The 26102-nt window shown below is 45.9% G+C and overlaps 1 protein-coding gene across 7 annotated transcripts in view; it reads right to left on the bottom strand.

Moving 5' to 3' along the window:
* The window catches only part of LOC120960121 (protein daughterless), a 69277-nt gene extending 48291 nt beyond the window's left edge, over positions 1–20986 (bottom strand). For 5 of the 7 annotated variants that reach the window (XM_040384084.2, XM_040384087.2, XM_040384088.2 and 2 more), the window contains exon 1: positions 19785–20986. In XM_040384084.2, coding sequence (XP_040240018.2) covers positions 19785–19869 — 85 coding nt within the window. In that variant the 5' untranslated portion in view covers positions 19870–20986. The remainder of the gene's footprint in view (positions 1–19784) is intronic. The other 2 variants (XM_040384083.2, XM_040384085.2) reach the window with 1 other exon arrangement.
* Positions 20987–26102: the final 5116 nt, after the last annotated feature.

Genomic DNA, 26102 nt, shown 5'->3' with positions numbered 1-26102 from the left:
ATTCAAATAAAACATTAGGACTTCAATTATTTCCATTTTATTAGAACATCTGAGTACTAAATTCACTTCCAAACTCATTTTGCATCCGTCTTATGTCTTATGGAACCCAACAGCTCATCCAGAACACTATCGATTCAAAGCAACATAGTATTCAGTACACGTTGTGGCGCGAAAACTCATTTCCACCTTGCTACAATGTCCAAATAACTGCTCCTGCTGCACCAGCATGCGATAGAATTCCCTCGTCAATGAATTGTTTATGGCCGCAAGTCTGCCAGTATCTACCGCCCGTGGCTCCTACCAGGGACACACAGGCGCGCGAACAAGAGAGAGAGAGAGAGAGAGAGAGAGAGAGAGAGAGAGAGAGAGAGCCCATGCAAATAATAATTGTGCAACCCGCAACTTCGAAAAACAATCAAACCTGAAACACACGCCCGAAGGATAGGAAAAGTACTCGCTCCAAGGCAACAGCACCGCCGAACATTTGTGCCAGTGCAGTGCCGTTGTGCCGCCGTTGATGCACTTCCAGTAGTCAGTCAAATGGGGTACAACAACACATCCCCATATACGCACACTTCAGCAAGACTAATGCGTGACAACAAAGTTAATTATCATCACAGTAAGGGGCAGGAAGCCGAGCGACGAACGCGGACGAGCACAGAAACGCGGTTTGGTGCTCGCGAAATACCGTGCCCGGGCGCGACGTCGGAACACAACAAAGTTCGATGCAAATGACCTCAAACGAACTGCTGCACGCCCCATCCAACACACTCACACACACATAAAACCCTGGCGAATACAGCCGAAAGATAAACAGATCCCATCAACCCCCGCATCTACACACTGCTGTTGGGTTATAGAGTGGCGAACGAATCCTTTTTGCCATCCCCAACTTCTACACTCCACCAACCGCGCACACATCACCCCGATGAGAGTAGCATAGAATGCAACACCCCTAAGGGGGGTATAGATGTGCACCGTGTGGGGTGCACAAATAATAGCAGCTGTTTCTCCCGCTGGCTTCGAACGTGGAATCTGTCGTTCACAGTGCGTGAGGCGCGCGTGATTTGCTTCCGCGGTTGGCCAGTGCCATGCCCAACTGACTGACTGACTGACTTTGCCGAAGCAACTTTCCGACATTCAGAGAAGGTCGGTGCTCTTCCTGCCCCGTTACCACAAATCGGAACCGGCGACCGCTGTTGTGCCTTCCATTAATTTACCGTTCCGTAGATTCGAACGATCAAACCATCGATGAGGCAATTGCAAGGCAACCCAGAAGGCAAAATAAAGGAACTCCCCGCGGGACCTACACATCCTCTATGAGGTGTTCTACGAACATTGCAAACGGGACCAAAACACACCCGCCAAAAACCGTGGGAAGGCAAGAAAATGAGGCACTTCCCGGCAGCAGGCCGACTAAAACGGTGCCAACACACACGCTAAAAGCCATTTCCAATGCGCGCAGAGAGAGAGATAGAGCTCCACACTACTGATTTCGCTGTTTTGCCAAAACGCGAAATGTTTGCCACCCACAATACCACAACCCCTCAGGCCTTTCGCAAATGCATTCTACCTCCCCCCCCCCCCCTGTCGGTATAGTTTAATTTTCTCGTGTGTTTAAAATTATGGATGCATTTCTCGTGCTATCTACCAGGGAACCGGGAGTATTTGGCATTTGCATTCGAAGCGTTTGTGCGAGGATTCGACGGACCAGAGGCAGGCAAGATAGAGAGAGAGCTTTGTGACTCAATTACCATTTTCGGGTACGAATCGATCCAATGGGAACTAAACGCGGGAAAAAGGCACTGCCGAAATTAGTGCATATCAGTAATTTATTCATAAGCAAGCTAATTATGTGCCCGATAGAAACCGAAGCGAGCATGGTTGGCCCGGGAAAGGGGGGGAACGGGAGAGTGAAATTGGAATTTTGAATGATTTTATTTCAATCCACTGCTTCCAAGCACAACAACACAATGGGGGGAAAATTTTGTGATTTAGTGTCTAGGGATTATCGGCTGTCTTTGTTCAAATTTGCTATTAGGTGGTAAGTTAGGAATAAATTAATAAAATTAATGAGTTTTCAATTTAAAATTGGAAGTTTGAAAAAGATGGAAGAAAGATGCTCAGAATTATTTGTCGATTCTTCAGGAAAAGTTCACTTTGGAGTTAATTTTCGTGAAACATATCCTGCAGAAATCAGAATATAATTATCCCATTAGTCAACGAACATGAAAATGTATCACACTTTGCCAATAAAAACAACCTCACCAGACGATATCACAATTGTGTCACATGAAATCACAAATTCAAAATCTCAAACTTAAACCACTAATTTTACAATTAGGGCATGCGAACGTTAGCCTCCATTTAACTGTGCAGTAATATATATTTGCGTACAGGATTGGTGGGTGATTTCATCTGAGACTGCTCCCATAATGGCTCAATTGATGGTTAATGAAGTGATCCATTTCAAGGCATTACCCAGACGGACGGGGGCCACGCTGCTAATCGATTTTGCTATTCCGCGGAAATTCCGCGCTTGGTTCTGCACCGGAGCGGAAAAGAAGCTTGCGCGTGAGGGAGGGAAGAGATGATTATCTTAAGCGTCTGCATCTGCAAATTCCCCCCTGGTGGTACATGTTGGACGTTTGCATTTAGTTTATCATCGGCGAGCCTGTCCAAACACAACTCCCGCAAACGAAAGGAAGGGCCGCCGCCGTGTGTTGCAGAATAAGTTAGACAAAATCGTGGCAAGGCCGTCGGGCCAAGTCCGTCACGTCACAGACACACACACACACGCACACGTCACAACCGCCCGTACACCGAGAGAAGATCGAGAAGGAGCGAAGCCAAAAGCGAACCAGGCGAAATTAGCTGCAACACACCGAGAAGTGGAATTCTTCTCGCATCTGGTTCGACCTTCATCAACATTGGGGCCCTTCGCAACGCTTGCCTTGGCTCTGCTGCTGCAGCGTCTATAGCATCACCTACAGCTCTTGTAGGCGTGCTGGGCTGTGTGTGTGTGGGTGATATCGGTCTGCTGACGGCAGTTATGCTCGCATGCCGCCGTGTTTTTCCCCTCTCTATCATGCTGCCCAGCGCACAAGAAACACCTCAGGCAGTCAAGCCAAGTCAAGCAAACCAACACCGCCACCGTTCAGGTAAAGTTCATAACTTGGCGCGTTTGAAGTCGCGCTTACAAACGGAGGGCTGTGGTGCAGGGAAAACCCCCGGTCTGCAGCAGCAAAAACAAAAAAAAATACCCCGACCGGACAATTACAAATTAACAAAAACCACAGCATCTAATAAACTTCGGCAACGGTACCAGCGGCAGCAACGGGCAGAAGGGCGCACAAGTAAAGAAAATATGCCTTTTAGGAACGAACGGGCACAAACGGAGTCTCTCTCTCTCTCTCTTGTTCATTCCCCTGGTGGTGTTATGATTTAAGCTGTTGTTTTTTCCCTTTTGCTTCCACAATCTCCACACTGCGCCGGACCACTAATTCGCAGCGGGAAATGGTTTCTTTTAACAACGGAGAGCAACTGCAAGAGCCAACCGCGTCCAACCGCGACCAACCGACCTCCGCAAGGACAACTGGGCCGACGGGGTGCCCCTAAAGTACGCGATTACTATCTAGTATGCCAGAAGCAGTCGGTGTGTGTGTGTCTGTGCCTGGTCTCGAGAAGCCACCAACCGCTGATTAAGACGCCCGATCGTTTAAATCCGATCGAACGACCCACTTCTGTGCGGTTTTTTTTTTTTTTGTACGAGAGACGATGAAAAGGGCCCCGGCTCCCCCTTTCGCTTATTCCTGCTCCTAGTGGTCGGAATCGTTCGAGAAATAATTTCGCAACAAACCCCACCCGCTCCCCACGAGATATTAGTGGACGTTATTGGAAAGGGGTGTCTTGGGGGACCGCCACCTCCTTCTTGCAGTTAAGAGAAGAAAAAAACAATTGTGCCACCTACGACATTGCCTCTAATGTTTTGCTCTGTATGGATTGGCTGAGTTTTGTTGCAGCAATCGTATTAGATAAAGGGCACCAGGGAAAGAGTCCTGCTGTGCCACCGAGCGACCATTATAAGAGAGCAAATGAGTTAAATGGTTGTTTCTTCCACACATACACACGCTTCCTAATAACTTCCTCCGGGCCTCATTAATCGAGAATGGAGAAAAGTTAGCACTGCCTGCCCCACACACCTTGTGGTACACTAAACGGAGACATAAATGTGTTGTGGAAAAAGAGTGGAAAAAGAGTGCAAAGAGGAAAAACTTCCAACGACAAAAGCAAATGCCGGAAAATTCCCTGAATTAGTTTCCTGAGTTCTTCGGCAAGACACTTTTCCCATTACGGTGTTCACAGTCACGACGCATTGAAGAGAGGTTATGCTTTTCCTTTGCTTCGGGTTAGGTGATGATTATGATTTCGGAGGAAGGCCCTTTTCCCCCGGTGGATTTGTTTTTCTTTCCCCGGTTTGTGTATTGGAAAGCAAAACATTCGGATAAAGATAGGGTTAAGCGGAAAGAATTCTCCAACGCACCGAATGGTGCATTGCGGAGGAGGAGGTTCACGCTTGTCATTGATGTATGGGAAAGTCCATGCTGCTGGGGCCCCAGAATTCCCACCCTCTACACTCGAGCAGAAGAAGCGGGGACGGGAAACGATGAGCCCAAAAAAACAACAAGACCTTAAAATTATTGCTTCATAATTTCTACCGTCAAAACTGAAGTCATTTTTTTCTTTTCTTCTAAAGTGATCATTCCCTTACACATGAAAGAAAAAACGGCAAAAGCCATCCATTGGGATTAAGCACCCACTCCTTCCTTACGGCCTCCTCGCACCTTTTTTGCCTTCCAGTGGAAGAGAGTGAAAGAGTGTAAGTGCACGGCAAGAAATAACATATACACAACGAACCTCCTCCTCCTTTCGTTCATCTTTCCTCCAGCATTTTTCTCTTTTGATTTTGTTGATGCACAATTTCCATAGCATTCCCCTCTTCATTCCACAGCGCATCGGTGGTGCACGGCGCTCGGTGTAGGCCCTTTTCCCACAGTCAACAACCGTTTCCGAACCGGCCGAACGCCACCCGAGAACGCCGCTCCCTAATGTTTATGATCATGCTTGCCAATGAGGCAGCATGGAAGAAGATTCGTTTCTAACCGTCCTTCTCTCCCGTGCGCCACGACTTTTTTACGGTGGCATCTTTTTCTTCCCTCAACAATCACCCTCACAACAAGAAGATCGTTCGAAGAAACTACGCCCAAGAATTATGCCCCGTCATAAAGTGAGCTCGCAAACGGCGAGAGAAAGAACAAGGAAAGCTGTAGCGGGTCGAACAGGGTAAAAAAAGCCAACACGCTGCGATATAAAATCATAAATAGTAATTCAAAATCATCTTCCTTGCTTCTACTGGCCCGTCTCACCATACACACACCTCTCCTCCTCTCTCGCAGGACTGTGTTTTCCCACAGGCAACCAAACACAACCAACTGCGGTGCTCTCGTTACTGTGATGCTACACTATTACTAATTTTCCTCCTTTTTCCGCCGTAAAATGCGCGCCGCTGTGATGCTGCGGCATCATTCACACAGACACAGACACGCACGCATTAGTTTTTCACACTTTCGAACGATGGTCTCGCGCGTCCCAAGGGTGGTGGTGGTGGCGCGTTGTTTTAGTTCTTTTTTCTCCCTTTCTGCAACACAGCCGCGTGTGAGACAGAGAGAAAGGAGAGCCGAAGATGGCTTCGAGCAGGGATCCTCTTCACGGCGGCGCGACGTTGGCCATGATCGTAATGACGACAGCATACATCAACGCCCAAATGACGACGATCTCGCCCTCTACTGCCTTCTCCTTCTTCAACCCGCTCGTTTGGGGCGCAGTGGAGGACGCAAGCACGAGGCATAAATCAAAGGAAAATGTTGAGCGCAATTTGTTACTCCCGAAGTGCGCTCCACACACACACACACACACATACGCGCGAAAGAGACGAGCTAGTCTAATTCAATTTTATGCCTTGTCTTTGCAAGCGATGGGTAGGAAAGATGGACGAGGTCTCTCCCCCCACCCCCCCCTACCATAGTAAAATGGGATAATCATCGTGCGTCCAATTGCTTTTCACACACCATTTCGAGCGCAGGAAATTAAATAACACACGATCCCCCCCCCCCCCCCCTCCCAGTATTATACCCGGGATTCCACTGTAAAAGCGAGGAAAATTGATTTTTACGCAAAACTATTTTATTATGACGTAGATTTGGCCTTTTTTCCTCGTTTTAATCATTCTTTACACTTTGCGGGAGACGTGCCGCACCGTGCTACACACATCGGGTGAAGCTTGGGCTGGCCGTTTACTGAGTGTGCCGGAGGAAATCATAAATTGATCACCCAACACGTCCGCAAATATTGGGGGGGAAGCAAACTTGATTTTTGCTAACAGAGTTGCTTGGCCGTTGTTGTTGCTCGGGTTGATTTCCGAGAAGTTGGCGATGATTCCATTAAAGCCAGCACCAATCGTAAAGTACTACTACTGTCGCCATCCGCCAAAGACACTCCGGAATCGCCACCCAAAAAAAAAAACTCCCCCCCCCAGCCGGGAATGATAGCCAGGCCAGCCAGTATTAGACAGCGGACCATAAATTTTCTAAACGCGACGCAACCGAAACGGCCCGCGACACAGCGAGAATGTGCGCGCGCGCCATTGGGTTTGCGTAAACCTGTCACCACACCAAACCCTCTCCAAGTGCTCTATTCTCCTCCACCCAGGGCAGGATCGCGGCTAATCCCCGATGGAGCGGACCGCGCTCCGTCTTTAATGTACCCTTTAGCTGGCTTGAGAGTGTAACCCACGATGAAGATAATGGTGTGTTGTCCCCCGGCCAACCCCCCACTTACTGCTGATGAAATAGTATATGAAATGGGGTGGAAAAAAATGTCAATCTCTTCCGCTCCATGGACACATAGCACACTCACAGACCCCGCGTAAAGAAAAGTATATTTATTGCATGTGTTTTTATTTTGGCCTTCTTTTTTTTTGCAAGTGATCTTCAGTTTTGTAGCATCGAGAATGATCGTCATTGCTACTATGGGATAGTCGAAGATGGTGCAATGCGATCATACAAAGTTATTCCGTTTTTTCAAAGAGGAATGACACATTACAGCAATTACTACTAGGAACACACAAGGAATCCAATTCGAATACTAAGAACTTGTTTTAGATTTCATTGGTCAAACAAGATTGGCCCTTTGTTGGCTGATATAAAGCATTACTTCAGTTATAAAGGCATCTATAACCTTTCTAAGTTATTTTCATGTTCTTATTTCTATCAAAAACAGAGCTTTACTTTATGTTTTTGAATGATAATCTATTTTGTAGCAATATTTAAAAACTTCAAAGTCTTTCAAATATTTTTGCAAAAACTTTGAGACCCTTCGAGATATCGTAGCCAAAGTTTCAGATTTTCGAGCAGTTTACTACTAACTTCACACTATTTGTTTCGAGCAGTTTTAAAATGTGTTTTTAGGGTTTTCAGATATCAAGATAACACAACGGCATCCAAAAGAAGTTCGACACAAGGATGACATAGTAAGGTTCTTCAGGTTTTGGTGAACACACGTTAGGATTGTCTAAAATAGAAATTACATGCCATAAATTACTATTCGATCCAAACCCTGCAGGTATATACGGTTTAAAAAGCTTTCGATTAAAATCTAGATGAGTGTGGTGGCAACTCACTTCTCAATTCCTGAGAATTAGAAACCAAATTATCCTACAACTAATATTATTGAAGATTTTATTTTTTCTTTTCGATAAGCCTAGCAACAGTAGGTCATCAGTGACCATTGACTATCAGTGACTACTCTTCAGCCTGCCCTAGTCCGCGTATCACACTCACTTTCACGGTATCAAGCGCGCGCACCCAAAAAGACGAAAGTGTTGACAGCACACGGAATCATAAAGCGATAAATAATGGACCAAATGAGTGAGGAAGTGCGACACACTCGTTTTATTTTTTGCGGACACACAACCCGTGAAGTTGACGGCCCTGAGGAGCGCCGCTTCAGAAAAAAGACGAAACGCACAAAGAATGAAAACACGACCGAAAGAACTCATCCCCACGAGGATAAATATGGTTGAAACACAGAGTCCAACAGAGTGCCGAGATCATCTCTTCTTGCTCCTAGAGCTAGAAGACCCCAGTGGCAGCAGAAAGCAATAGCAGCCACGCCACGACCAACAACAACATCGAGCCATGAGCAAAGCATTGCAATGCGCGCAGACACAAACAAAGGAGAAGCATGATTTCCAAAAATACAGTCCAAGAAAAAGGCCATAATTTCATTATTTATGTTTTTGATCGCGCATCATCATGCCTCCCGCGGTCCTCTGTGTGTGTGCGTATGCTCGCTCCTCCCGCTAAAGTCTCTACAACAGTGATGTAGCTAAAAAAGATCAACCCATCGGGTGCTCATAATTAAATGAGAAAAAAAACGCAACGCCACAAAACGGTTGGCCTCATACAAAGAAACATCCAGTGTGAGACCGATATGCGGTCGTTCACGATCGATGATGCTGATGATGATGACGGTACGAGATACAAAGAGACAAACGTCGGTGTAGAAGTCTCGGTTCGCGGCTCGAGAAAAAAGGGCCAAAGATTGCATGATACTTCCACGGACAAACTGCGCTGATGCTGGGTGACTTCCAAACTGCTCGCCCCACTGGATCATTGCGATACATCTCTCTCTCTCTCTTCCCTACTCACACCACTTGGACATGATGATCTCTGATCATCGGCTACATCTTACTAGCTTTTTCCCGCTTACTTAGTAACCCGATAGAAAGGGGCAAAACGGTCTCTTGCCGCATGGAACAACCTCCACACAGCTCCAAGAAGAAGGCTAAAAACCATTGGATCAATAATTAAACGCATGAACGACAGCGCATTGCCCGAACTCTCTCGCCCAGCCCAGGGTCCAGCCGTAGCGACGACGCGCGATTCTTCCTCCTTTGGTGAGTGGGTCGTGGCGGTACGCGTGCAAGGGAGGGTCTTAAAAAAAATAATCCATTCACTCACCCCTTCATCCCGCCTGATCCGTTTATGCATGCGCGCGTGATACTTGCGCGTGGTGCTAATTTCAACGACATTCTACGATTCCGCCGCACAGAGGAGAGAGCAAGCGGCGAACGCGCAAAACGAAGAAAGTGAAACCTAAGAACGCGCTTTCCAGTAGCATGGGGTGGAGCATTGGGCAGGAGAGGGAACGATGAGATGATCTCGAATGATTTGAAGGGTGGGAGGGCAGCGATCGTTAAGCAGAGAGCGGAAGGGTAGAGAAATATTATAATGATGATCATTCGCTGCACACGCAACCCTAAACAACATACACTCTCTCTCTCTCTTCTACCACTTCATGTGTTCATCTCTTCGACACACACACACATACAGTGAGACACACGCGGGAGCATGGCCAAAACGGTGGATTGTTGAAGCTGGATCGATATACACACTGTTTTGTTTGTGATCTAGCACGGCCAGGAGAAGGCCAGACAGGGGGCTGTGTGGCATGCGTGCGCGAGATGTGGGAGAAGAGATTGGACAAAAACAACAAACATTAGCAAGCGGACCCATAGGAGGATCGGAGGAAAAGCGCGATTAATACTGCCACCGTTCAAAAACTCGGCTGGGAGGCGCGGAGAGCGTTGATGGTTCGATTCTTCCTTCGCAGAGCCACAACACACAAGAACGACCAAGAGAAGACTAGAGAGCACACTCGGGAGGAGAGGCAAGCGAGAGGCAGTACACACCGCATCGTCTGTCGGCATCAAGCACCCCTTACGGCGTGTAATGATCGCGCACGGCTAACAAAAACATTCGTTCAGACGAGCAGTGCAGAGGACACGCAGCGCGACGATATAGAGGAGAGAGAGAAGTAGAAAGATCGAACCAAGCGGAAGTTGGACCACAGAATAAATAGTCAAAATGGTTAGCCACAGCACATCAACAGCTTCTCGAAAACGCGTTCTCCGGGCTGTGTTCGTTAACACACAATTGCTCGGATCAAGCGTCATCCACACCACAATTGCGTGCTCTACTGCTTTGTGCATCTAATTGTGTTGTCTCTAGCTGTACCTTCTCACTGACGGGTTGTGTCCCATGTGTGTACCTGTGGACGGAACTAGAAATGACTCACTGAACGAACGTGACTTGGCGGAGGAGCTGGATGAAACCGAAAGCGAACACCACACATGTGGTTAAAGTTCAAAGACGAGGGAGCGATGCCGAGCGATCAAAGACTAGCATTGTCGCTAAAAAGGCTGTCGGCAACGGTATATTGACAGGGTATGAAAATGTAAAAATAATAAAACGAAGAAGAGCACGCTGAGATTCATTTAGCACAATTGGCGTTTCCAAAGCTGTTTGTTGGGTTGGGTTTGTCTTCTCTTTTTGTTTCTTTTCATCTTCTTGTTTAACCGTAATAGACCATCTGATCATGTTTTAAATAGAATTACAAAGGTTGAAGAACAATCAGATAAACACACCCTCACAAGAAATATCTTCCCATTAGCAGACCACATCGTGTTGAGAATCGATCCAGTGTCGATGGTGTAATAGCACAACACACTAACCACGGCACCATGAGCGCAGTCGTACGCTTGTGAAGTTAACTGGCCAATAAGAAGTACAAGATTCTGAGCAATAAGTGCTGTTGATAGATGACCATTTTGGGCATCATTTGTAGCGAAAACAACGCCAACCAGACGATCAATATTAATAATAAAAATTGTCTTTTCGGTCTGAACTTCAACTTTACAAAAATATAAAACGCATATTAGCTTAGTGCCACAAAAACACCATCTAAAAAGTTTCAATCGTACTCATATTAGCCAATAATTAAAAGGTTCAAAATACATGTCTCGGGAGCTGTACGTAAGTTTCAAACAGTAAAACAACACATTAACGTTGCAGTTACCCCTTTTACTCCAAACCCCTATAATAACCTCCCAACTAGCAACGCACACACACACACATACACACCAGACGAGTAAACGATTCTGTTCACACGCTGATCCTCCCTTATCATCGATCGAATTAAAAGCGATACGCGATACAATTATAATAATCGCCAGCCATTTAACCGACAGCGTTCGGACGAAAGGGAATACTTTACTTAATGCTACCCCCCACACGGGCCCACACGACCTCCTCCTTTCCATCGTGCGTTTTAATCCGAACGATAATTACCACCCTGTCTCCCTGGCCCCCCCCTCCCCCATTGATATCTTCACCCGCTTGGAAATCCTTTCGAAGGTTAACGTTTGGGGTCTGGCAATGTGGTGGGTGGGTTGACGCATTCTTGTTATAATTTTTGTATCAGGGGCCAAACAAAACCGAGGGTACCAACCGAACAACGCTTTGTGTTCGATGGGAGGACCTCGCTACTGCCAGCGCTCTGACACATAGTATCCTTCTCGGCATAGTTACAAGGGTAGGGGATGAAGGGTTGTTTCCTTCTCCTCCTGCCCGCGACAGTAGCACACCACAAGCATGTCCGCAAGCCATCGGGCGTCGTCGACGGCGCACTACAGCACAGCAATATGAAGGGTGAATGATAATTGATAGGCCTCCCGACACACACACAACACTGGGCCGACTCTCTGGGTCGCGAATACAATTGCACGACCGACCAGAGGCAAAAGACACGCACATACAACCGTGGGTGTCTCGGGGGGGTCTAACCCTTCACCACCCACCACGAGCCACGCAAAGGCGAAGCCAGCCCGGAATCAAAATCGATCGTCGAAACGGTTGATTATTATCGTTAACCTAATAGTTGTTGAGCCCGGATGGGTACTCTCAACACGCGCCGGGACTGGTGGAATTCCCGCGCCCGCTGCGAGTCACACATTGCTATCTGTTTGACGATTCGCCACGAAAAAACAGGGTCTCGCCGCTTATCGATTAGCAAATGATAACACACAAAAATAACAACACCATTCCTCATCATGCGCTGATGCAATTCCTTCCACGCAGGGTGTTCTGTCAAGGTGGCGCGCGCGGCAGCAGCCGTTGTCGTCAGCGTATTGTGGTATTAGAAGGTAGTGAATTTTTCGACCCAAAGCCCGACAACACCACTCGATTTAGTCACCACCACCCCCGGCGGTCCACCACTGAGGGTGTATATAAAATCGTTCACTCACCGCGTGATAAGCGGCTCCGAAAAGGGGAAACCGAATGGTGCGTTGAATAAGAAGCTCTTGAAGACAGCGAGGAGGTTCGATAACGCTGGGGCCGAAGGTTTAAGCAATGCCACCACAGAGAGATGTGGTAAAAATGTGGCTTTAATTCAGTGGACGGTGCTGCGACGGGGCGTTAAGATTTATCATAAATCCAGCCCAACACATTCACCACCGCCGCCCTGCGCGAATAATCCAATGCGCTGCACGGAATGGAAACGAACGGGGCGAAAGGCGAAGCAAAAGGGATAAAACAAATGGAGCAAATGCGTCCAACTCCACCGGGTGAGAGGACTGGCGGGTGCAGATTATTGCATCCAAAGAGTGCGGCATACAATTAGTTCTCCCCGCTGTCAATTTCGGGCCATGCAAATATTCATAATAGCACCGGACAGCTTTCGGGTTTTTAGGTGTTATTTTTTTCTCTCTTCATTTCATTCCTTCCCTCCCACATGGCAACGTAAATGAGAAATGTGATTCACTGTGCCCACACACTGTGTGGCCGAAGACAAATGAAGCAGAACCGAAAAGTATGCTTTTACTCCGCACCAACAAATCGGTATAAAATCCGTGAAGAGCGAGATTCCATTCCAGCAGTTCCCTCACTTCTTGAACCATTCGCACGATCGCTAATCTTGTTTTTGTACCCCCGGTGCCCAAAAACAAAAACAAGGCCAATTTGTCTATTTTTTCCCGATACCCAAGAGTTAGAAGAATGCTGCCATATCTCATAGATTCCTTGATTAGTAGATGTTGCACAGATATCGCCGCCATCAGAACTCGACTGTTATCGCCTCTGCGCAGTCTTTCGCTCGAAGCCAGATCTCGCTCCAACAAACGGTGCTGCAAGCTCTAGGCGGGGGGCAAGAGGGTTCGATTATAAATCAGCAATGCTGCAGCAGCAGCGGGCCAGCAGCAGCAAATGGCAACAGCCAGGTCTACCCAGCCAGGTTGCGATGGGTGAGAGAAGCGAACGTTTATTTGTGCAATGGTCTGTTTTTTTTTTATCAATCGAACACAAAATACAGCGACTCAGGGAGATGCCCTGGGTTAGAGGGGGGGAGTAGTGGGCAAGGGACCCACCACCAGACTAATCTCGCGCTTTCGATTAATCGGCCAAAGTTGCCTTTGAAAAAGGGCCTTCAATGACGACGACGACGACGACCAACGGAGCGCTACCTTCCTCTGTCCTCTCGGCTAGCAATCGGAGTCACACCATTAATCTGCACATATTATATGTGTGTGTGTGTGTGTGTCTGTGTCCATGCCGAGTGTTGTGCTCACTTCAAAATGCCCTTTTTTTACTCCCGCCGGATCGCTGGAACGTTTATCTTTAGCGTCTGTGGTTCGACTGGCTGATACTGATAGAGGGCGCGAGATAGGCCACAGGCTGATTGGTTGATGTTTCTATTCCTTTGCATCGATATCCCCCCTCGGGGGGGGAGGAGGGGACCCTCCACACCCACTACCCCCTTCGGATGTAGGCTGCAAATCCACACACACACACACACTTCCTTCGTAATTCGATTAGCAATGGGGGAGAGCACAGCGCGCTTGCCCTCCCTCTATCGGCCGGGGGGGACGACGACCAATAAAAACAACCAGCGTCAAAAGATAAGACCGGCTCGGAATGAAGGCAACATGTACACACACACACATGCATGCGGTTAAGGAGTCTTAGAGGAAAAATAAAAGGAAAAGTAATAGAACCGCTCCACACTCCATGCCCATTGGTGTCTCTCGCGGGGCTACCTTTTGGGAAGTTTTGAAAAAGATTAACGGTCCGTTAGCATAATGCATGTATGCTGTGTACCTTCCTCTTCCCCTGCTAATCCTACCCCTTTCTTAACGAGGTCCACAAGCCAGGGATTGCGAGCGAATTTTTGGACGCAAGAAACTGCGCGCAAAGGGAAAACCCGAAGCTGTTGCGAAATCCCGGTGACCCGTGTGTGCGTAAGTGCCTCTCACACCAGTTTCTCAGCCCTCCCCCTCTCTCCCAGGGCGTCGTCGTATGTGCGTATGTGACAAGTACCCATTTATAATTGTCTCCCATAAATATAAAACGGCCGCGATCGGTCGCGAAAAACAACGGCAGAAATTACGCCATTTTAGACACCGCGCGTCGTGTGCACAAATCCTTTCCACCCGAAAAACACGTTTGTGCAGCATTTGTAGCTGTGCCTTCACCCCCGCCGCAAACGATATGCTCCTCTATCAGCGCCTCCTCCCCTGCTTCCCTCCTGCTTGCACCAAACTAATGGATGCGTCGCGAAATGTGACAGTTTTATGACCATTTCTTGACCAATTTTCTCATAGCCAACTACGGCGGTTACTACGGTAGTAGATGATGAATTATCGGACGTTCGGTATGCCGTTTCGGTGTAGAATGCACGCCGCATGTTGTATGCAAAAGCATAACTTATCATAAGCCACACACACACAGACATACGCATGGCAACATTATTGTAATGCACTGTTTTTTGTTGTTGTTCAAAGCTGAGACACTTTGATTGTATAATCATAGTAAAGAGTTGGTCTTGGTGTTGGTCTTCTATCGCTATCGCTGAGCGGCTGGGCTGATTCATACGCCTCTTCCCTCCCTCTCTTCTTCGACTTTGGAATTGTTTCAACCGGAAAACATGCGTAAATAAGGCGTGGACTTGAATTGTGCACCCTCCAAAGCCGCCGCTCGATAAAACTGTAAAACTAAATGTGTATTTTCAAATAATTGCGCACAGTGTCATTAGGGGGAGAGTTAGAGGATTAGAGGCAACAATGTAAAAACCGTTGTTGATAAAGTGGAATTTCAAGAATTGCATCCTCGAGGTCTTTTGAAGCAGTTTGATGAAACAAACAACTCTTCGCCGAACGTTCCAGAAAAATGAGGAGTTCTTGGAATTGGAACTCCAATGGAGGGGAGAAATTGGAAATGGAATGATATTGATAATACAGTAGTTTTCGTTAAATTGTGTCTAGAAGTCAACAGTTTTCAACTCTAAAATATAAATTTGTGTTTCTTAGGCGCACATTTTGGACAGTTCACAGACTCCAATAGATATACAGGCGGGATACGACCCTGTCGAGTTACGGCGATTTGCGGATATGACGATTTTGATTTGGACAGTTAAAACATGTGTTCTATAAGTTTTTTTTAAGTTCTTACTGATAACCTGAAAATTTATATCGTGTAAACGACTTTTGAAATAAAATTAATGTATTATTGGACATTGTTTTGGTTAAAATACACGATAGCATAGATTTCGAGTCTTCAACTTGGGTTATAAGCTATATATTGACAAATATTCGACTTGCGACTTACACTTGATTTGGGACATTTTTTCGGTCCCAAATACAGTCTTATCTCGGGGGTCGCCTGTACAGTTATTTTCGGAGTAATTACTTTGTGAAACTGTGTTTTGAAAAATTCTTCAATTTAAGTCGACTGATCAATCATTTAATTACGTATATCAGTGAGACTTCTAATCACTTTGAGAAATAAGTTTAAGTATTTATTTAAAGACCATGTATGTCGAGTTTTCGCTAAAATCTTTTATTTAACATAATCAGATGATGTTTATGAAACACCATCAAACAAAACACTAAAAATAATTGAGAAATGCATTGAGCCTACAACAAAAAGTAGTTCGGTTTCTCAATATATCTAATGTTTAGATATTTAAACTTCACATTGATATGAACAAAGTATTTTTACATTCTTCAATACGGTTCTGCAATTGAAGCATTAAGAGCAATATACAAAACTATGTTTTTCTATATCCTTCTATTTCCTTCCATGACAACCCTTTCCCACTGCTCGTTCGTTCGTTCACTGGCCATGCAGTTTCGTTAGTGATAGAAACAGCTCTGTCTGGCCTACATTAGCATTCCCTTACGAGCCCTTATCCGAAACGACAGTATGCGCAGCCATTGTAAAAAGCTCCATTCGGAGGTGAAATATAGAAAAGACACTATTGTTTGACAACTTAGTTTCCTTCGCCTTGCCAAGTAGTGTACGTTTCGCCTTTTACAACGACACAATAGCACAAGAAAGAGCATAAAAACACACACACACCAACACTCAAACGATACCTTTGCCTATAAGCAAGGTGGCTCACCAGCTCTCGCCAGAAGAAGACGGCCTCTTTTTGTTGTTGCTGGAAGACGCTACAAAACTCTCCCTCTGCTGGCATCTTCCGTCAGCAGAGGGCGAGACTCTCACAAACCAGGCACCACGAACCACACAGAGCTGTTTCACCCAGACGGGGAGAGGGGAAGGCAGAGCGCTGGAAGTGACTTGATGCCGCTTGCAAAGGAAGAAAACACGCTCTCGCCGCTTTTCATCGTTTTGCATACTGTGTGCGCCTTTTGTAGAAGATTGTATTATTATTTGCTCATTTTTCCAGCCTCGTGAGACAAAAAGGTAGAGCGCATCATGATGATGATAAAGGCAATGTGCGGCATTTCCGAGCTCCCAATGGTAATCGGATACTGCTTGGTAAACTCGTGGTCCGTCCGTGGATGTGTGCACGCTTCAAAGACAGAGTGTGTGTGTGTCTAGGTTTTCCTTCCACCACCCTGGGTCGAGGGACTTTTGCGGTTGACTTGACTCTCACTTTTTGACAGCTTCGAATGCCTTATTCGACGCCGCCCGTACAGAGGATGGCGAGGCGTAAATGCCATTCACATGCTCTGGCGTATGCGGAGCAATGGATGAAGCACCATGGCAACCGAACGCACGCGGCGGTGGTGCGGTATTTAAAAAAAAAAGGTTGCGGGCACTGTTTTCCAAAAGGGCTGGAGAGCATTCGCGTCGTCGTGTCCGGTGTGGAGAGAGGCTCAGGGAAAACGCCACATTATGCACGAGACGACATTGAATAAGACATAAATATGGGACATGCTGCACACAGGCCGCCACAGCCTTACCGGAGACGTTTGGCAAAGGGGTGACTGGTGGTGAAGACATTTCTCCCGAGAGTTGGCGAAAGAGAGGCAGAGAGAGAGAAACAGAGAGCCTTATGGGCAATGAGGCTGCCTTTCAATGTGGGGTCATATGAAACCACACTATTTCGTACGCGAAAGGGGAAATGTACTTCACATCCTCGAACTCGAACTCCCACCCATCTCCCCCCCCCCCCCACCCAACCCCTTCAATGGTTGGCCCAATCTCCTTCTATTTAAGCCACCGCCAGCCGCCAGTTGACAAGGCCGGACAACTCATTAAGAAACAAAGTTTTGCGTCTTGCCAGAGAGTGTGCGACAACAAAGTAGGCTTTTGCATGCTCCCCACAACATGGCCTGCTCTCCGCTACTCCTCCTCCTCATTCTCCACCTCTTCAAGAGCTCCTTTCACGCAAGAAAATATACGGAAACGTCAACCAGCCGGACGGGGGAGCGTGAAAGATTGCCTTTCCCTGCCAGAATGGTGACGCGCGCGTTGTGGGCACAACATTGGGCGACAAATACACAGCACACACAGCACATAGAGTTCCGTTTGCATCTGACAGGTCCTTGGTGCTCTGCAGGCATGACACAACGGCAACAATATTTGCTCAAGCGCGCTCGATTTTTGTGACCCGTCGCCGGGAAAGCGGTGGAAAAAGGTGGTGACTTGGACTCTAGAATGGTTTTGTTGGAATCCAACAACAGCTGCTCCAAGGCAATCCCAAATCTTCGTCTCGATGCCCCCTTATCGCTATTTACAAAGTGGTAGACAGAGCGATAGCTTCATCATTTTTCCGGTTTTTTCATATCGCCTTTTTCCTCTTTTTCAGTGCAAATCAAAATATTTATAAAAAGATTCGTTGCAATGCTGGTTTTTTGTTGTTCCTTTTTTACTCGTTGCAATTCCTCGTTTTGCGCAAAAAACGGCGCGTTTGTGAGGTTTTCTTGCGAGTGGGGAGGGAGGAGACACAAGCGAGTGTTTGTAGTAGTAATGGCGCGCAGTAGTACACAAGCGACAGTATTAGTAGCATCCACCGCTGCTCACAGCATCTCGCTCTCGCTCTTCCTCTCTCTCTCTGTCTTGCTCATCCTTCAAGATGAATCTCTTGAGATGAAAATGTATCCCTGTGTGTGTGTGTGTGTGTGTGTGTGTGTGTGTGTGTGTGTGTGTGTGTGTGTGTGTGTGTGTGTGTGTGTGTGTGTGTGTGTGTGTGTGTGTGTGTGTGTGTTTGCTCACTCGATTTCATTGTGCGACGCACTTTATCAAAACAGCACCCATACTTTGGATGACAATTTTCCCGTGCCGCCCGTTCATCTTGTGTGTGTTTTTTTCTCTATCAACTTCGTGTCGTGTTGCAACATGAGACAACAACAATGCACCCCCACACACAGCACACAGACACACATGGCCCTTCTCTCTTGCAAACGTTCCACCGACCATGGTTGTGTGAGTATGGGGCGAGTATGCTAGAGAAGGAAAAGGGTGGGGTGGGTGGAGGTTACTTTTCCACCGCAAAACGCAACAGCGCCCCGAACACAAAGTCGCCCACGACAGCAGCAGCAGCAGTTTGACAGGACGGAATGAACGAGAAACTCTTGCCCTCTCCTTTTGCCGTTCGCTTCATTGCCGAGCGTGGATGTGAAAAATGAAGGTTTTTCATACCGACCGAGCATCATTTTTCCGGATGATTATTTTCTTCCGCACCAGATGAGAGGAACGAAAAATAAAAACCGTTTCAGCTTCCCTCCGCCGCCGCCGCCGTCGTCCACCCCTCTCTCGCACCCACTGTGCGCACGGTTCACGAGAAAACGAGTCAAAGCAAAGCAACGAAGAAAAGAAAAAAGAAGCCAAAAGCCAGTCAAAACCTAATCGACTGTAACATTGCACACACACATACACAAACACGCACGCACACTCCTACCCCCTCTATTTGCAGCGTTTGTTTAATACACTCGCACCACACACACACACACACACATAGCCCAGCAAGTACGCACGCATTTCGATCGAGCGAGAACGGGACGGAACATGCATTATGTATGTTTTTGTGTGTGTATGTGGATGTGTGCGATGAGAGATTCTTCTTCTTTCTTGCCCAGTGTGCGCGAGCCGTCGTTTCTTCCCGCACACATAATTCGCAGCAGGCCGAAAGAGAGTGAGCGAAAGCGAAAAGGGTGACCCTTTTTTGATGTCTGCCCTTCCCGCTCACAACTGCGTAAATGTATGTGTGCGTGTCCCGTCCGTTGCGATGCGAAATGATAAAACAGAGACGGAAAGAGCGAAGGCGAACAGGGTACAAAAAAAAACCTTTGCTGCTCAACGGACATTAAAAACACGCATACACACATTGAGTGTGTGTGTGAGTGTTTTCCGAGAACCGTTTCTGTACGTGCGTGTATTTACACCGCTCTTTCTTTCACTTGCAAGCACGCACGCACGGTCGGTCGGGCGCGAGAACACACACGCACACTTGCACACCGGCCCGTCATTATTCACGAATTCACGACACCAAGCAGCAACATGACGAAGAGATGCTGTGTTGATGATGCTGATGATGATGATGATGATGGTAAAAAGGGAAGAGAAGTTTCGCACACTTACCAGGCGGCTGCTTGTTGGCGATTTTATTGAAACAATTCTGAAACACCTCGTACAGATGGAAATGTTCGTCGTCGCTCGTGGCCATTTTAGCGAATCCGGGCGTAGCGGGAGTTTAATGTGAGAGTTTTCCCTGGTGCTTTAGTGCACTACACAGCGCGACACACACAACCGAAACACGGAGAGATGATCTCAAAGCCGCGCTTCCTCCTAACGGCGATGATGATGATGATGATGATGGCAACAGCAACAGAGCAGCAGCGCTCGTGAAGAAACACAACACCATACAGCACCACCAGCAGCAACAACAGTGCAAACGCACGCACACACACACGCACGTACAAGCAATTGCACGCGCTCTCTCACTTACACACTTGCCTGCTGCCGCACACACTACTCACACACGCACACACCACCCGCCGCCCCTTTCGCACAGGGACTGGGATGCGAACGAATGCGCGCTGGCAGGGCAGGGGACGGGACGGAGGCGGGGAAATAATATCAAAAAGTAAAACCTTGCGCACACACGGGCGCGCACGCACAGCAGTACCACACAACGGCTTATTCTCGCACTAGAAATCTCTCTCTTTCTCTCTCGCTATCTCACTCTTTATCTCGGCGTATCCAATCCGGGGGTATGGTGGAAATTGTACGGTGGAAAACTTGGAAACTCTTCTCCGCGAGACCCCGTGTGTTCCACACACACACACACACGCACACACGCGCGCGCACGGGTATGCGAGGGCGCGCGGGTTTTCTCCCTTTTACGGACGTCTCTCACTGCTGGCGCACGCACAGAGTGCACCACACCAAAACCATCGAAGGCGCACGCCACACACTAGCGAGCGTGCACACACAAACACGCACACACGACGACCACACGCTACCAGCTCCGGGGATCACGGATCAGCGTTTTCAGCGTGCCAAGACGCGCTCTCTTGCTGGTGTTTGGGACGTATCGATGGAAAGCCAACTTTGCCTACAAACAAATCCGCATACACGCCTACACACACACGCGCTTAAACGCACACAAGCGCTCCAGCGGGGGAAAGCGCACCGTTTGTGACACGCACGGGTAAGGTAAGGTAAGGGTCGTCTGAGCAGCAAGGTTCACAACACACACATACGCACGCACCCAACACGCACGCACGTGCGCACCGATCGACGAGTTGGAACGAAATGTTTTGCTTCGTCGCCCTACGCTCGGTTATAAAGATGGTGTGTTTTGTTCGATGTGTCTGTTCCGTTTGACAGCGGCGGTAAGCGTTTATAGCCCATGGTGCAGGTTTCAGAACACGTTGTACGAGTGTCGATGGCGTAGGTAATTATTGGCATCAATTTTAATTTCATGTATACACGACGATGCTTCTCGACTTACCTTTTCGGCACGCGATGCTTCTGCATATTTTTTGAAACATTTTAATCCTTGATTTGCTTCAGTGTGTTTTGTTTCTCCTTGATTTTTGTAAACACATTTTCTTTGCACGCTGTCAGCAGAATAGTGATGGGCATATTTTGCAGAGATGGTGCCGCATCGTTCCGAATCCAACATTCAGCGTACAGTCTGTACCCGAATTACGCGGTTCTCGAGTTAGGCGGCGCTCTAGCAGCAATCGAACACAAACAAACCCATATAATCATATGGAGGTGCACTGTCAGACACAAACAAACAAACAAGACAAACATGTCAAATCCCATACATTTTTCATGTTCGATCAAGGTGGATTAAAAATATCTGGTGGTGGATTAGGGCCTTTGGGGGGTCGCCATAGTTGAGGGACTTTACGTCATTTTAGAACCGTTAACCATTGGTTTCCGCACACAAAGCTTAGCAAATAGAACAGATTTCTTTGTTAGTATGTGCATTTTTGTGTGTCTAGGATTTTATCGAAAAAATGAGATATATTAACAAAAGATTTGATGATTTGTTCATGTACGAAATTTAAAATCATGTTAGCATGAGTTCTAATCTCAAATAAATTGTCCATGCGGCTCGTAGATAATGAGGAATTATTGTGAAAATTGAAAAAAAAATGATTTCTTCATTTTTATCATCAAAAATGTCGAAAACACAAAGAACTATAGAATAAATTCACGGAATAACACAAAATAACACACTTTAACCGTAGAGTTGGCAACCAGATTTACACACGTAAGTTGGCAACCGGCATACCCGGGTATTCCACACGTTTTGATACAAAAAATTAACGATTTTCATAGGTAAACAATGCTTTTATATTTTAATGCTGTAAGCAAGTAATGCCGACCATATATTGTCTTCTATTTCATTTATTCATATAGTTTATTCATTTTATTATAAAAATAACGGTCAAATTGAAATTTGGAATCGCTTGAATTTGACTCGAAAATAAGCACAATACGGAAAGAGGAAGAAGAGAAACGTCATTCTCCATACAAAATGTATGGAATACCCGGGTATGCTGGTTGCCAACTTACGTGGTAAAGTTAAAAAAAATCAAAATAAAATACTTATAGGCTGTTTAAAATTACAACTTATGCACCAAAAAATCAGAAATTAAAAGTTGGGAGGCTACGGAAAATTTCAGGTCAATAAAAGCAATGAATCAAAAGTTATTGCAGTTTAAAGTTAAAAAAAATACCCGGGTATCCGGTTGCCAACTTAAAGGTTAATCCATGTTTTAATGTTAAATAAGAACTCGGAAAGTCCAAAATATATTTTTAAAGAATATTTATTCGAAAAAATGGGCTTGATAAATTACATGAACAAATTTAATAAATGTAAACAAAGATTGAATCCTGGGGACCTTACGTCAAGTGACGAATTGTCAAAATGCACTAAAGCCCAAGGTGTGTTTATTAAGAAGGTGAATTATTAACGCGTTTTCCAGGCGCCATCATTGAGTATTGTTATGTCAAATCGCATACAATTTTCTATACCCCCCTCCAGTTCCTCCTGATTTTAATACCGGTGCCCCCAGTATTGTTATGTCAAGTCGTGAAATGTCAATTTGCTCTGAAGCACTTCACCACCTAATATCCATACACCTTGCTAGAGTCCACCACCTGATATTTTTAAATCCACCTTGTGTTCGATGTCGTGATCGATTGGTGCTAAAGCGCCGGGTTATAATATTAATACATCTTGCTCCCACTTCGCGCGCAAATGCGCTGTCGTGTAAACACACCTGTAGTTCTCCAGAGCAACACATTCACAACAAGAAGTGTTCCACCGAATCATTTGTGGAAGAGCCTCTACCGGCAAATTGCGCATTGACACCAGCAGAACCTAGCGCTAGCGATTCGTAACTCTTGTTATTGGATGAAACTGTTCAGATTTGCCACGATTTACAATCCAAGCGTGAAAAAAGTTAAAGTGAAATGGATCGATCCGATGCTGCTTCTTCTTTAACTGAGCTGCCCCCAGAGGTAAGTAACTTTCTTCTTTTACATCAATCTTGCATATTTTCAAAACTTTTTTTTTACTAAACTTGTTGTTTCAGCTAATTTATTCCATTTTCGAACATCTTGATCTCTGGTCGTTGAAAGCAGTTTCACTAACATCCCATAGACTGGGGGAAATGTTTTCTGACTACTGTGCTCGTCGGCTGGTGCTGAGCATCCGTGATAAAAGAACACGCTTTATAGCCCATCCATCCTTGAGAGTGATTGCCAAAAAGGTGGAAGAGGCAACCATTTTGCTAGAGAGTACAAAACGTCGCTATCGCCGAGTTCATCTCGATGTGCAGTATGATCCTAAGACTGGTAACATCGATCATATGCAAGCCGTACTCGACAAGATTCTAGCAGTGCGCTTGATGCAGGATCTGGTCGAACTGAAGCTTGAATTATCATCGGTATCAGAGAATATGGCAGTACAGTTGACGCACACGGTGACTAAGATGGACAGCCTGAAGGAGCTAGTCATACGTGAAGGGAAAAGTAACAATCCATCCGCTGTCTGTCAGCTGTACCTTGTCAACCGTTCGCTACATAAGCTGACGTTGGTCTATATTTGGCCCGGCACGATTAATTGTCCCAATTTGCGATCCCTGGAAGTAGTGGCGAAAATAGATGTAGAAACCATTTTAGGCAAGCAGTATGCACTGCATGGTAACGAGGAACCGTACTGGAAGTTGAAGCATCTGAAAGAGTTTGTCATTCATTCACAATTTGTCGAACATGAAACTGTTTCCGGTAACTCCCGGAAACAAACAGTGGCCTATAGGAGTATGTTTTATCGGCACTTAACACAGCTTAAGAAATTGCATATTTTCTTTTTCACCCTACCAGATGAGGTGCTGCAGGCCATCGGCGAATCATGCGTCCAACTGGAGAACCTGTCGGTCGCGCACCTGCTCAGTTCCAATCCGGAATTATTACGGTCTTTATCGAATCTAGTTAACCTGCGACAGTTGGTATTATCAGGTTCTAACTGCAGTGTATCATTCGATTGCTTTTGCTTGCCCTATCTGAATAGACTTCTACTTATCAACTGTAACATTGACTGGCCATCGTTAGCGAGACTTCAATCGATTAAGTCGCTTATGATAAAACTCGAACCCTCTAACGTGAATCAAATATGTGATCTTTTTGTTGGACATATGCGTCAGCTACGATTTTTATGCTTGCAGTTTGAAATTGGTTTAAATATCCGCCAGTGGTACCGAGAAATATTCGCAGCGCTCAGTAAGCTTCCTGAGCTGGAAACGCTTGTACTACAAACCGTTGTAGAATTGGATTACCTCCAAGAAATGGTACCATTAGAAAAGCTCACCCGGCTCGTTGTATACGACACTCTACCGAGAGGACAGCCGGTTTTGCCGGTCGATGTTGCAAAACGAGTCCCCAAAGTAGATAGAATCGAAGTTCCTTCCTTAGAACAGTTTAGCAACGAAATGATACATCACTTTGGAAGTAATATTTTCGTAGCTTAATTTAGTTTGAAGCCTCAATGAATTAGAAAAGACAAATAAAATGAAATCAATAAATAAATGCAATCAAGATCATATGATTTAACAAAGACGGAAGTAGGATTTTTGTTTTGTTACAGATTACAGAAAAACAATTACAGATGAAATTTAACCGTTTAACGCGTTTTGGTTGCAATGCTTTATGCTTTTAAAAACTTATATTACTTTAACTAATGCTTTGGAGCACGCTTCCAAAACGGCAAAAATTGCCTTAAATGACTGTTAAACGGGGTCTAAACCCCATCTATCTGTCTATCTGTGGTATCTGTTTCGTGATTAGGTTGGAAATGGAGCAATACAGCTTAAAATTGTCTGGATACGTCTGGCAAGGTAGTGTTGTTTGTAAGGTTGCAAAACGGACGGACATGTGGAGCCCACACATGATATGCTTTCGACCATCAATCGTTTTTTGCATACTTTTACACTACTGTTTTGTGTTTGTTTTATGATTTGCAAACATTAATGTTAAGAGATATTATTTTTACTTATTTATTTATAAATTAAAAGTACATATTACATACGCTATTACAAGACGCGTACTGTATGAAACAAAACGGGACGAGCACACGCTGCGTCCGTCCAGGCCGGTGGATAAAAGATGAAGAGGCCAATTCCAGGCCCTTCGTTCACGAGCAGCGCCGTACTTAGCCGAACGTGTACGTCAAGCCCTTGTCACGTGGTGACAGGGTTGAGTAGCGGTGCTGCGCTCAGTTTCCAAAGGTTTGTTATTGTTGTGGACAGCCGTGCGGACCCCTGGATTTGACGTGGTAGTTGCGCTACCACTGCACAGTGGGCAACGGCCATACAAACGCCGGGATGAAAATCAATTCCTCGTGCTATTGCAGTTTTTCTTCATTTAATACAATTGTTCTTACTATACAGGGTAGTCCTACACTAAAATCGTCAAGACAGCGAATAAAACTTAATAATTATCGCTCACAACATTGCATTCTTGCGTATCAGTTAACAGCATCAACAGTAAGTGTTAGGAATTAAAACGAAGGTGCAATAAGTTTCTGACTGAACATGAATTTTTAAAGTATTACGCACTAAAAAAGTTGTGTTTTTATGGTTTGTTTGGAAAAGAGCTGATTCCTATCTTACGACCTTTTTTAAACTGTTTTTCCTCTCTTCAGCTTTGTTTTTTGTCTGTTTGTTTCAAATGCCCGTTTATGACAGGTAGTTGGATACTGGTGGTTAATGGCTCATACAACAACACGTCAAAATCGCTCGCGCTATTTTCAAGAAAAAGTTTAATAATTTTCGGGGTCGCAGATGGTCGCAGCTAATTTCAACGTCAAAACGTAGGAAAAATGTTGATCTTTCCTATGATATACGACACACGAGTGAAATCGAGTCGAATCATAAA

The sequence above is a fragment of the Anopheles coluzzii genome, chromosome 3 (genome assembly GCF_943734685.1).
Source record: "Anopheles coluzzii chromosome 3, AcolN3, whole genome shotgun sequence".
In the NCBI taxonomy this organism is placed as follows: Eukaryota; Metazoa; Arthropoda; class Insecta; order Diptera; family Culicidae; genus Anopheles; species Anopheles coluzzii.
Note: the sequence above shows the minus strand (reverse complement) of the source record. Positions and strands in the feature narration are given on the sequence as shown.